We start from the raw sequence: 13504 nt of genomic DNA on the forward strand, positions 1-13504 counted from the left end.
AGATTGTATGTGTGTTATTTCTTTCTGTATGGTGTGAATCTTGGTAATGGACATGAATGATTATCTTTGCTGCTCTACAATCTCCTCTCTTTTTTTTTTTTTTTTTGAGGACTCCTACGGAGGGCTCTAGGATTGCCTGGCATAGTAATCCACTTACAAAAATGAGTTTCATCCACACAAAATCACAGTACTCTTCAAACATTTACACCCTACACAATAGAATTTTGGTCATGGCAATTAACCAAAAATCCTTCAAACAAGTTTTAGCAGCTTCTAATATTGTTAGTTTAGAAATGATTGTCAAAAATGTTAAGAACTAAAACTGCTGATCAAATACATTCACATGATACACACACTGCATCTGTCTGAAAATATTCAAGTAAAAAGACTACAACTGTTAGAGATGGCAGTGCAAGTGATATGCTGTTCAATTCTATACTAGTGTTAAGTACATGCAGTATTACTGTCACTTCCTCTTGTCTAATCATGTCCATGTAATACCCCTAAAAATAAACATCACCTATCACTGATGTCTAAAGATCACCTCAAAAGGTCTCTCAAAAAGACAGGCTTCAAAATGTTTCCCCTTAACAAAAGAGCATCATTTAAAAGACTGGCATCCTCTATTTGTTGGTGTCGCTTTATACCCTTTCAAACATTTACTTCTAAACTTTATTCCATCAGAAGCCACCAAAACCTGTAGATAAGTACTGATGGTAATTGCCAAAACCACAAACATTATTTTATAAACCTTACAAAATCCTAGCTACATTTCATTAAGGGTGATCTATGTAATTCTTCAAAAGGCAATCAATTCTATCTGCAAAAGTACCAATGCATCTCCAAACATGAAACTGGTCAGGATTAGCATTTGTGTATGTTCATCAACATTACAAAAGAAAAAAATAAATGATCACAGACAGTTTTACATAAGAAAAGAATAACATTAAAAGCAACATCATCTAGAAACATGATCTAGAAACATGACCTATAATCATGGCTACAATATCACAGGTAGGGAGGAAAAAATTGGTATGGATTAAGTGAGATGACAGCATGAGTTACAAAAGACGCAGCAGTATAAAATTGTAAGGTGATCAAAAAGGACTGTACTGTAGTAAATTCAAACCTGACCCATGAAACACAAGGCTTTCTATCATCTGGGACAGTACATAAAGGTTAACCTAACCAACTAAAGAGCTTCAATGATGCTCCTTATAACACTTCCTAATACAGGAATCCGGGACATTCATTTAAAGCTGTTGTGGTATAAAATTGGCATAGTCGGTTAATGGCAGTCACAATGTCATTAATTTTCAGCCATTAGAATTACAATACACAAAGTTATATAAATCATGAAAAATACTCGTTTAATAATATTCAAACTTTTATTAGAGGTCATACTGCAGAACCAAGTTCTTTGCTTTTCCTTTTTTCTTTACTTTCTTTTCTTTCTCTTTCTTTTTGTTCTTTGCCATTCTCCTTAGATTTATCTTTCTGTTTACTTTCTTTATTTCTGTCTTTACTGTCTTTATCTATTTTACCCCTGTCTTTAGCATCTTTATTCCTTTCTTTCTTCGATTTTTTTCTTTTTGATGGCTTAGGGGACTTCCCTAAAAACAAAGCTTCATGAAAGTCATCAGAGCTTAAAGTAGATTCTTCAACATGTAGCACTGAGCTAAGTGCACCATCTGTTGGTGACTTAGGAAATTGGAACACTAACCGTCCTTTTTCAGGCTCTGATGCTGATCTAGAAACACGTAATTCCCCAAGAAGGAAAGGAGAAGTAGCCCTTGTAGCCTGGAGGGATAAGGAGGATAGGTGAAGACAAGTTCCACTTGGCTGAGCTGAAACTCGAGAAGACAAATTGGCAGTACTAGGTACAACTAAAGAGGAAGATCGAGAACGGCTATAAATTGGCAGAGGAGAAATATCCAGTCGCGTTTCCACACGTGATCTAGGTTCTGGGGTACAACACAAGGGAAGAGTTAAGCTAGGTGAGCGTGTTTCTCTGTGCTGAACCTTTGGGGAGCGTGGTTCGGGTGACCGACAAATGGACACCCCACTAATATACAAGGTTGGGGAGTTTGGAATTCCTGTTTCTGATTCATAGTCATTTGAACTTTGGTTTTCAAGCTTAGAAGAATGAGAAATATGAATTCTAAGGCCTTTAACATTGGAAGGAGCACTACTGCTCTGTTCAGTTGAATTACTTTCATCTTTATCAGTTCCTTCATCTACAATTAACTGAAAGGATGGCTCTTGTTGAAACATAGGATCAAGACTTAAACTAGTGCCACTTCCTCCACACTGGTCTATTGGGCTTTCCAAGTGACTTAAAATACCACGTACTTCCATATCCATTAAAGGGGAGTCCATATCTCCAATAATTTCAGATGCAGCCCCCGGATCAGTATTTTCAACATCCCCACCACTTTCTGACTCCATATCCAAACTTTCTTGCTGCTTCGGTTTTGATAATCTAAGTCTGGCAGTTTCTTCAGGATGATCCTGATGCACATGGTCAGAATCAATCATGCATTCAGGCTCCTCCGAATTTTTAAGGTCACCCAAGGACTGTGATCTACGTAAGTCACGCCTATGGTCTAAAGAATGACCTGAAATTAGAAGATGGCCATTTTCATGAAGATCCCCATACTCAAAATGACCATCTTCTACTTCACTAGTTGCCTTAGGGAAGCACAGAAGATCTTTATCTGCTTTGTTGTCCCAATCCTTGTCTACGTTGAGGTTTCTGAAAATTATAAATAAGCTTGTTATAACTACATGATTAAAACACATTATCCATACAAATATATAACTCTTGGGAAAATTGTAGTAACTAAATCCATCATATTAGTGGATAATTTTATTCTCTTTAGCAAATTTGTTTGTCATGATTTGCTTTTGATTTGGTAAAATCATAAATTGGATTATATTTTTTATTCTTACTAAACTACTCTCCTCTATACAAAATTAATTTGTCATTTAATGACAATTAAAAAAAAATTTTTTCCCCATGTAAAGTGGACTTGCTTATCTTGCTACAACTTTGTTTACAGAAACAAACTATTTTGATGGTAAAAACAATATACATGAAATACAAAAACTTACAATATTTCTCTTGTGAAATAAAAAGACTGTAAAACTTACAAAATATAAAGTAAAAGTGGTTCAGGTCTTCCTATTGGCCATGAAAGTAGAACTGTCCAGCAGTAAATCTAACTCTTTAACACAACACGTAACAAAAATTTACTTCATAAACAACAAAGACATAACAGTGACAGGCTGGATTGTCTAAAGCTGCATGTGACAGACAACCAAGGATTTTAAGAGACCAGGAACTAATTCCCAAAATGAGATGAAAAATGGTGGGACACAAACAACCTGGACAAATGTACAATAGTGCTACCCTTTTCAAAATTCAATGTCCAATCTACTGAGGAGAGGTATATGTAGCAGGGAGGGGAAAAAATAGTTAAAAGGAGGAAAACAGAAAATATATAAAGGAAAAACAGAAAGTACAATATATATGGTAAAAAAGGAAAGGAATAAGAATAGAACAATTTGAGATTTATTAAACCTTACACTTATCAGTGACTGATATAAATGTCATCCAAATTTATGCCCTTTATGTTTTGTTAATGTATCCAAATTTAGGGATTGTTCCTGATATTCTTATATACATATGAAACATGTATGTTTATTTGTATTGTATAGTTTTAGATTTTTTTAAGAGAGAGAGAGAGAGAGAGAGAGAGAGAGAGAGAGAGAGAGAGAGAGAGAATGCTTGTAACTAAGAGAGAGACATATTTTTCTTGTTATAATTAAAATTTTTATTGCAACAAACAGGAAATTTATCTGGGTGTGTTATGGATAAAAAAACGAACACTTTATCACAAACACTTTTGTCTTTTTTTTTCACTGGAAAGTGCAACATTTTATTGTATCAGTAATATCTACTCATTATTCCACCTGCATAAAGTTATTTTGTAGGACTTTTTCATGCTACTATATAGAGCAATCATTCATTTGCAAAATGAAATAAAACTGAGCTGTCTACCTTGAAAATTCTCGGAGCTCCGTGCTTTTGAACAAAAAAATGTATAGACAGTTTTTTTGCTCATTTTGTGTGGCTGACTGTCCCTTTTCTTACAGAAAATGTTACACTACTGTGCCATTCATTTTCTCATATTTTTCTTGTTATCATTACAACTTTTTGCATTGCAATAAGTAGGTAATTTATCTGGGGGTGTTATGGATAAAAAATAAAGACTTTACCATAATATTTTTTTCTGTGGCAAATTGTTTTGGGGGAAAGTGCAAAATTTTCTATCTTTTAATTTCTACTTATTATTCTACCTAAATAAAATGATTATGGGGGTCTTTTTTATGCCACTGTATAGAGTGAAAACTGTCGAACTATGTTTTTTGAAAAAATGGTATAAACATTTTTACACCTACCGTTAGAATCACTACCATTTCCCACAGACTTAATTGTTTATAAGATTCCTTAGTGAAATTGTTAAAAGACACAACACAGAAAACCATTACTTATATAATGCCCATATCAAGGTCCACAATATTATCACGATCACAGGTCTTATGTCTATCAGGCAGAAGAAGAACAAGATAGTCTCACTATAAAACCACCATCCTGTTGTGGAAAGTAGCAAGATTTGAGTGTTTGCAAGGAATGAGCTCATTACAAAATTAAAGGGTCACATGGAAAAACTTGTGGTGTTATAAAATATAATACAGGCAGACCCCGGTTAACGGTGGGGATTTCGTTCCTGGCTGAGTGCTGATGACTGAAAATCGTTGTTAACTGGAGCACCACAATAATTATGGTAATAAATGGCGTTTACGAAGCCGTTAGTGTCAATAAACAGCTTAACAGCACCATTAACCAGTTATCGGCACCGATAAACTGCTTACCAACACAGATGGACCATTTGCCGATGCTGATAAACCGCTTACCAGCGCCGAAAATCTGGTTAACGATGTAGCGTCATAAAACTGAAACACCGTTAACCAATGCCACTGATAAGCGGGGACTGCCTGTATACCTCAGCATAACCCCATTAATTGTATTATACTTGAGATGCTGTTTAGGAGGGAGGCCTAAATGTAAAAGTTAAATTCACAGCCATTCAAGACAGGAAAAGCACAACATTAAACTTCAACATGAGATGTAGGAAAAATCTCTGAAACTACTACTTTTATCAGTGCCATGAATAAATGGGGAAATAAAGAAGTTATGAGTTTGCAACCTCTTCTAAGATGTGTATTAGAGAATACTAGTCTGACTTTGTTTCAACAACTTGAAATAATTTGGTTCCATCAACTGTTACATTTTAAAAATGACACAAGAAACTTGACTTAGCCAAGATGAATTCAATATCAAGGTAGTAAGCCTCATGGAAAACTGCTATATAGAGTTATTACCCAAGAAGTAATTGGACTACTGTACTAAGATTAGCCTATCTCTCCATGAGCAGAACAAGCAGTCTTGTCCCTTGCAGTGGATGGATGACAAGGAAGGGATGCCAAAAATAGGCCCTGACTTCCAGGTATTTAGATGTTTGTGTAGAATTAGAACTGGAATATAAAATTAAGGTCAAATGTGCTGGGACCTAAGAGGTCATTCAGTGCTGAAAATAATGTTGAAACAATTGTTAGAAGGTGCAAAGTAAGATAAAAGGAAAAAACATATGAATGGAAGTATAGTAAAAAGAATGATAGCAGTTGCAGCTAGGGGCCAAAGGAATGCTGCAAAGAACCATAAGTAATTCCTCCAGTGCACTGGATGGGTACACTGATGGCACTAACCCCCCTAAAACATAGATCTTTGTGTGAAGTCAGAAAAATTACCATCCCTCACTCACCAAACCTAGCATACCTGGTCAGTGTGCTCAAGATGCAAAACTGCAAGATCTCCATTATGCTGAATAACCTCTGGGCATGAATAATAGGGGATGTTCAGGCCCTACAAAGAAAAAGGCAAAGTTGCTTGAGAAGCTCTCTACAATGGTGGAGACTCCCAGTGCTGGCTGCTATCAGCATGAGGTAGGCTGACGGTATTAAGCCCCTATGGGATAGATCTTTTGGTAAAGTCAGAAAAAACTATCATCCCTTACTGACCAAACCTGGCATGCCTGATCACCAGATAAAGTGACTCTGACCAAATTGTCTCTTATTTGGTGGCAAATAAGAGAATACCAGTGCTGGTTTATATGACTTTCCTTCCACCGTACCAGTTCCTGAAGCACCTTTGCCTGATGTGACAGTGTGTGCAATATGCAAAACCAACTTTTACAATATGCTGAATAACCTCAGGGCATGAAGATGATGGATGTTAGGGAAAGTCTACATTATTAGTGCTGCTTGTGAAAACCATAGTTCCCGGTGAAGAGGATAAAAGAGCAAATGTATTTGGCAGAAGCAGAGAAATGAAGGATTCACCACCTTTACTAAGGGTTAAGATCATCCAGGTGCAAGGAGACAGCTACAGTTAGTCCCTCACTATCACTTCCTTATTTTTATTAGGTGAATAGATGCAAGAATTGCCAGAAGTCACCTGTTATTGCTAATATTCTACAGGAATTGCCTACTGACTAAAGGCAACACTTGCCTTTGGCAATGAAATCCTCAGCGTAAATGCAAGAGATCCCATTTGGACTATTCTTCCTTTGAATGGTTTGAGTAACTCATAGGTTCTTAAGGAAAGGTGGGACAGTCATGGATAGCATGCCTCATGCAATTACCACCATCATGATCTTAGTTCTCACTTAACAGGAAGAACAGCCATGCTGATTATGACTCAATGATAACTGCTCAAAATAGACCTGCACTCTAATAAATACTTTTGGGCATACTTATGCTGGAGAGCTTCAGTGAATTAAGGATGGAACACCTGAATGGCGACAGGTGCTGGGAAACTGAAAGAGAGCAACTGTCTGCAACAGAACCAAGTTTATCCTTAAGCCTTGACCTCTTTGCACCTACAGCTCAGGGACATACTGACAAATGAAGTGACCCTGATTAGCACATCATCTTCCAGTGCATCACAAACTAACAAAGGAATCATTACCAGAAAAGGAGCAGCCACTAAGTGAAAAGGCATGGCAGAGAGGGTTTTGGGAATTCATACTCCCAGCTTTTATAGGCTAGAGTCAAATCTGAGACAAAAACAGACAGACATGCAATTCCCAAGAAACAATGTCTCCATGCAAACTTCATCACTGGAAAAAAGAAACAATGTAGTTAAATCCACCTAGCATTATTCTATAAGAAATGCCCATTGCTCTATATTTGCTGGTTTTCTATGAAGCAACAATGATCAACTTGTATACTGGGTACTGATTAAAATCCTGTGCAAATAAGGTTTTAAGTTAATTAGATATACCCTACATTATTACCATAGTCTATCACAATGCCTAAATTATATTTCTAGCCTCTCATAGGACATGACTTATGCACCCTACAAAGAAGCCTCATAGATCATGGGGAAAACATACGGAAAAAATCCTTCAAGTAAGTTTCTTCAGACGTCCACAATAAAGTCTCACTCTTACGATCATATTGGAACATTGTCTCATTACTTCAACTTCTTGTTAATTTGCAGTTTGGATTCATTCTAATTACAAATTACTATCTATAATCTGGGTCTAGGCTTGCTTTCTTGCTGCCTTTAGGATTCTACCTGACAGGAAATTTAATGAACATATTTATAGAATATATGTCTATGTTCCTGAGGGGTGCTTAGCTGGGCTCATGCTCATTGTATCTGGCTTGACTAGCTCTCTCTCGACTGGTTCCAAGCTAAGTAACTTTGTGTAGAACCTATCTCGGTCTGCCTTTATGTCTTTAGCTCCTCTTGTGCTTGATCTTATTATTAGTTTTTTTTCATTCTTCTTTTTTCATTTCTTCTTTCAAGTTACTGACTTGGCCATGTTTGCTGATACTGGTGGTTTCAATGCCTGCTATTAGAGTGAAGCTAAAGCTACTTAAAGATAGAATCTGTGACATTTAGTGTATCTTAGCAGTTTGTCAAAATTTATAGTAGTGAGGACCACCCAGGATGTAGTTAAAATTTCTCTAACTCTGCTTTGCCACTACCAGACAAATGCCTTACATGATCTACCTTTGCTCTCCCTCCCAACAGGGGTAATAAATTTGATTCAAGTCTTATCATTGTCAAGGCTCTCACAAGTATACCGAATCATGGTGATATCTTGGTGCCATCATCTTTGTAGAAGGACAGGAAAAGGAAATTTGTTTTGTCAATTGATTCTGAAATGAGACAAAGCAACAAAAGACATGGCAAAGGCTATAAAAACCACTAACAGTAACATCAAAATGTAAAGTATGCTCTACTAAAGTTAAATAAGGTTACTGAGTTGTACTTCTAGACTCCCTCAAGATTCACCTTAAGGAAATGTTATGTTCATCTGAAAACATTTTTATATAAGAAGTGAAACTCCAAGAAAAATAAAGTTAAGTTGTTGGACACCTAAAATGGGCAAGACTGCAAGGAATGGATGGAAAATTAAAGGCTGCTGTCCCCCATAGGAACATTACAAAGAAACTTTAGAATCATCTAGAGTGTGCTGCATTATGCACACCAAGATGTACCCCCTCTAAAGAGTTCAATAATTAAATCAAACCACATATTATCAATCTTATTCTCGAGTAATTTAACTACAACACTGAATTACTTATGGACTTTAATTTGACTGGACTAAAGGATTGCATTATGAAGGAACGGTAAAGAATTTCAACATAACAAAGGAGTTCGACAGATCAACGGAAAAAAACCAAGGGGGATCAAAGGACAAATACAAAAAAATTCTTAGGGCACATTATAGGCATTACTTCCTATAAGGATCAAATAAACATAGAGCTAACTACAGGCATACAAAAGACCAGCAGTATGCATACAGCTGAATGAAACCCTGATAGTCATGAATAAAGGCAAACAAGACCATCTCCACCACAAAAAACCATACACTTACTGTAAAGTGATGAATAAGAAGACGCAATAAGAAGACATCCATTACATATGAGACAATGAGATCACCATGGTCTCATTTATCTAACTTTAATTACAATGGGTATTCAAGAATTAATTTTTCTGCCCCCAAAAGTATAAACATATACATAAAGGATTGGTAGTTTGTAAGAACATAATGACATTTATGTATAAATAAACAATGAATGAAGGTGATGATGATGATGAAAATAGCATGACAAAAATAGACTTAAAAGATTATTAGTAATATGAAGTTTCACAAAAACAAACATTTTCCTTATGAGGTATATATGTATCACATGAACTGAACTTTTAACAAAACCTAAACATTCTTATCCTATATACAGAATCTACTGGCCACTCTTACCAGATAAGATATGAAATCTTAATATCCACAATGACCTCTATCAGCTTCCTCTCGCTTTTCTTGGATAGTTTTATTAATAAAAGCCTATATTCGATCAGGAAAAAAAGGAAGGAGTTATCACCTTCTGAGGTAAGATTTGAACCCACACACCAGAGGTCCAGCAAAGTGTTGGCTCAACTTTAGCGTGCACAGGTTAAAATCCTGCCTCAGTAGTTTATAGCTTTTTAAATTATTTCTTGAGGGTGAGGGAGGTTACTGTGACTATCAAAACTACATATTTTATCACTTCAAGCAAATAGATATTTTCACAGAAAACAAGAAAGAAGGTTTACAAAAGCAGTAACTGAATCATCATACAATAATAATTTCAATAAAAACTGTGACAGAGAGTCCATACTGTATTGAAAGGTACATAACAGAAATAAAAATATATTTTTTCTGTACTGAAATCTACAAATACTGTACATAGAATCACAGAAACTCAAAATAACTCTGCAGGTATCAAATGTAACTATGCAAGCAATGTCATTAAAATCTTTGCACTGTATACAGTACATACAAAAATCCATTAATATAAAAAATTTTTAAATAATTTATATTTTTCCTTGGTAAACAAACCACAGCCTTTTATATAGGAGTATCCTTCAGCATGGGCTGGAATTGGTCACTGAAACTTGGTGTGAACTCTGGAGTTACAGGTGAGGGACATATCCCACTTGGGTCACTGCACAGTTCCCAAGCCACTGAAGGCATGGATCTGCTATAAAAGTTCTGGTTTGCATTCCTATGAAAAAATCCACTGAGATTTAAAATGTTATCTGTTTCTACAGAAATAAAAGCCTTTGCCTTCTGTGTAAGGGACTTACCCCTTAGGAGGGGGTTAGTCCCTGCAACTGACCACCACCACAGAACTGAAAATGCTAAAGGATGACTTGTCTCAGTGAAAACAGGTAGAGGATTAAGATTCCCATCCTGATGGTCTGCTGAAAGATCAGAACAGTAAGCCTATGAGAAATAACCATTCATAAAGGGAGGATACTCATGTAAGGAAAATATTTCGAAGAACCTTGACATTCATTGAGGAATTCAGGGAAGGGGACATGGTAGAACCCAGATTTCTAAACTCATTACTGGACAGCCTACATGAAAAGTGACTCTCAGAAACAGGTTCTACCATGCCCCCTTCCCCTTGTTAAGAGAGGGAAGACTGAAGGAGTTGCATCCTATCCAAAAGGGTGGGATATGTGAACATGTGGTTCTCCAACTCCAGTATGTACTTTGACCTAGATGCTGCTCATGAAAAGGGATAAGGATGGAAGGAACCTAAACACCACATTGGCACACCTGCCATTCTAGGGTTTCAGTACCCAGATGAGATACTGTTCTTGTCTGACATGGAGGCTGAATAACCTTGGGAAAGCCACCATACATCCTAGGAGCAGGTGTCCCAAGACTGTTGGGAAACATCTTTGAGGCACACTGCCCAAAAGTGGTCTGTCTACAACAAACACCGGCTCTCAGTACTCAAAACCAAAATTTCTGAAAATTGAGGGACTGATCCACAAACAGATTTTAAATGCAAGAAAGGCCGATCTCAACCTTGAGTCACAAGCCTCTTGATTACTCAAAGGATGTCCCTAGAAACTTCCTTCTTATGCTTACCTGTACAACCTGTACCCTGACACTTTTGCTGAAGCTTTCAAACAGTATGCTGGGATGTTCTTCTGGGCTGCCTTGAATGCACCTGGCAGTCAACTCAGATCTCTTTGTCTGGAACAGACAACTTGTGCAAGAACTCAGGCACATAATACAAGAGAGATCAGGCAGGCTATATAACTCCCTCACCATTTTCATCCAGGCCAAAGCTACGAGAAAAACAGTCTTGAGCATGTCTGCTCATCAACACAAGTGACAGACCACTTAATTGTTCTTGAAATGACTGCTTGAAAGTTCTCACTTTGCTGACTCCACTGAGATGGAGAAGTCTAGCCTTTTCAGCTTGAAAACCTTTGATAAGGCTGAGCAACAGCCTTTTACTGCAGAGAAAAAGGAGCTTGTCTCAGTGACAAGGTAGATGAGAACACTTGTGATCTGCTGAACAGATCCAACAACCGGAGAGATAACCATTCTACAATACCAAATACAGATGATGACCCACATTCACTGAGGAACAACGAAGGTACCCAGATATCTCCCTCACAGCCCAGCATGAAAACACTCTCTCACATGAGATGCTAGATAATCTCCAAGCATGAAGGGAGACAGAATCAGGTCTCTCCTATGCAAGACCATGTGGTTCTCCACTGAAGTGGCCATTGAGGTAGTGTGCCAGCAATCAGGTAAGACACCTGTCATAGCCATATCTGTCAACATGTTCAACTATAAGTCAAGCCATGAGATGGTCTGGAGAGTACCCATACAAACAGAGTCCAAGGTGCTCATCTCTGAAGCAGAGAATGAAAGACCCTCCAGATGTGGTCTCTCCACAGGTAGGACATTTGTCAGCTGACAGACTGACAGGCCAACTGCAAAGGAGTAGCCTCTGCATCCTCCAGAATGTAGTATCTCCCCTGATATGAAAGCAGTGGGGGGAGGAGTTTGCTTGATCTGCTGGAGGATAGGGATCTTCCCCACCCAGGGAACAGATTGTTCTCCTCCAAAAGACTACAAGCTAACTGTGACCAGGACAACCTGACCAAGGGTCATGTCTCAAACATTCTCAAACGTCAGTTCTGCAGACGAGACTGCTGGCAGGTAGGAAGCCAAGGTTGCCTCCCTGAGGTTATTCTGTCACAAATGAGCAAAATAATCTCTCAAAAGGCTCTGTCTGCAGGGTTACCAGAGAAGTAGGACCCTCAGGTCCCATTAGATCTACTAGGGCACAAGCAGCACCATTTCCAGTCAAAGATATCACTCAAGCTCTCAATCTTGCACTGAACCAGACACCCCCAGCCAGAGAAAACATGCATGACCCAGCAGGGTCACTACTGGAACACAGTTCTGACTTGAATGCTGATACCACTAGGGTCTTAGACCTGGAAGTGACCAAGCCCATGGACAGAGGAGCTGAATGAGCATGTGCACCACTACTCCCACTGCCTCTTGCCTACACTGCAAACATGCACATGAGAGGTGGAAGAGATCAAAGGATATCTCTTCATTGTGTGAGAGCACTTATGACTGTGCATGCTCAATGCGAGAAGGAAAACCTATCCAGCCACTAGAATGAACTCAATCCTTAACCAAGTGTGGCCAAGTGAACAGGTTACACATGCCCTTCTCTGTGACTCCCTTGAGACACATGGAAAAGGGTTGTCTTCAATAACTGCCTACCATGATCATCTTATGAAGGATGAGCAGAATGAGCAAGATGGAGAGTCAACCATGTGTAAACCCTAAAGTCCACGGTAGGACAAGGCAGGGGTATGACAATCACTCACCAGTGATTTAGCATCTCATTTCTCTCTGAAAAGGAAGAGTGCTTGAGCTAAGTCCACCTGGGCTTCTTACAGAAGACCTTAGACTCTTCCTTCTTTATCTGCTTAAGCAGTGGAAGGGAGTCCATGGATGAGGAGGTGGACAACGAGTCTGACGATGACAATGAAGATAATGAAGAAGAAGAGAGCTGAGCATGCTTCTTTCCTTTCCTCCTTCTAGTCCTGCTTGGCTTAAGCACTGAAAAGCTGGTCAATGCTGGAATTGAAAATAAGCACTGGAAGCACTACTGCAACAGGAGGATCCCCTCCTTTGTAGCAGATGATGAAGCTGGGGGACCTGCAGACACAGCCTTAGCTAAAACCACAGGTGAAGGAGGTTCAGGTGTCATGTCCTTCTTCTCCTCTGCCAGGTTGTGGAGGAAGGTTGCAAAAGAAAGACTAACTGGAATATTCAGTTTAGGCCATACCTTCTTTCACAAGTACTCTGATGTTTTATGGGTACCTGGAACGTTATAAATCAGGTGAAAAGGAAGCAAGGCAGTTGCTGAAGGAGCACCCCCTCGGCAACTGCTTCATCCTCAGAAGAGTGAATGTGCAGGCTGAAAAGTCGTAGTACTGTCCCTCCTAGAAGGGATAGAACTGCTAGGCATTGAGATAGGAAAGGAA

The 13504-nt window shown here is 38.3% G+C and overlaps 1 protein-coding gene across 1 annotated transcript in view; it reads right to left on the bottom strand.

Moving 5' to 3' along the window:
• Window positions 1-13504, bottom strand: part of LOC136833859 (uncharacterized) — a 177193-nt gene that overhangs the window by 588 nt on the left and 163101 nt on the right. The window contains 1 exon segment of the mRNA XM_067096160.1: window positions 1-2755. This exon segment is cut by the window's left edge and continues 588 nt beyond it. Coding sequence (XP_066952261.1) covers window positions 1399-2755 — 1357 coding nt within the window. The 3' untranslated portion in view covers window positions 1-1398.

This window comes from Macrobrachium rosenbergii, chromosome 52 (genome assembly GCF_040412425.1).
Source record: "Macrobrachium rosenbergii isolate ZJJX-2024 chromosome 52, ASM4041242v1, whole genome shotgun sequence".
NCBI lineage: Eukaryota > Metazoa > Arthropoda > Malacostraca > Decapoda > Palaemonidae > Macrobrachium > Macrobrachium rosenbergii.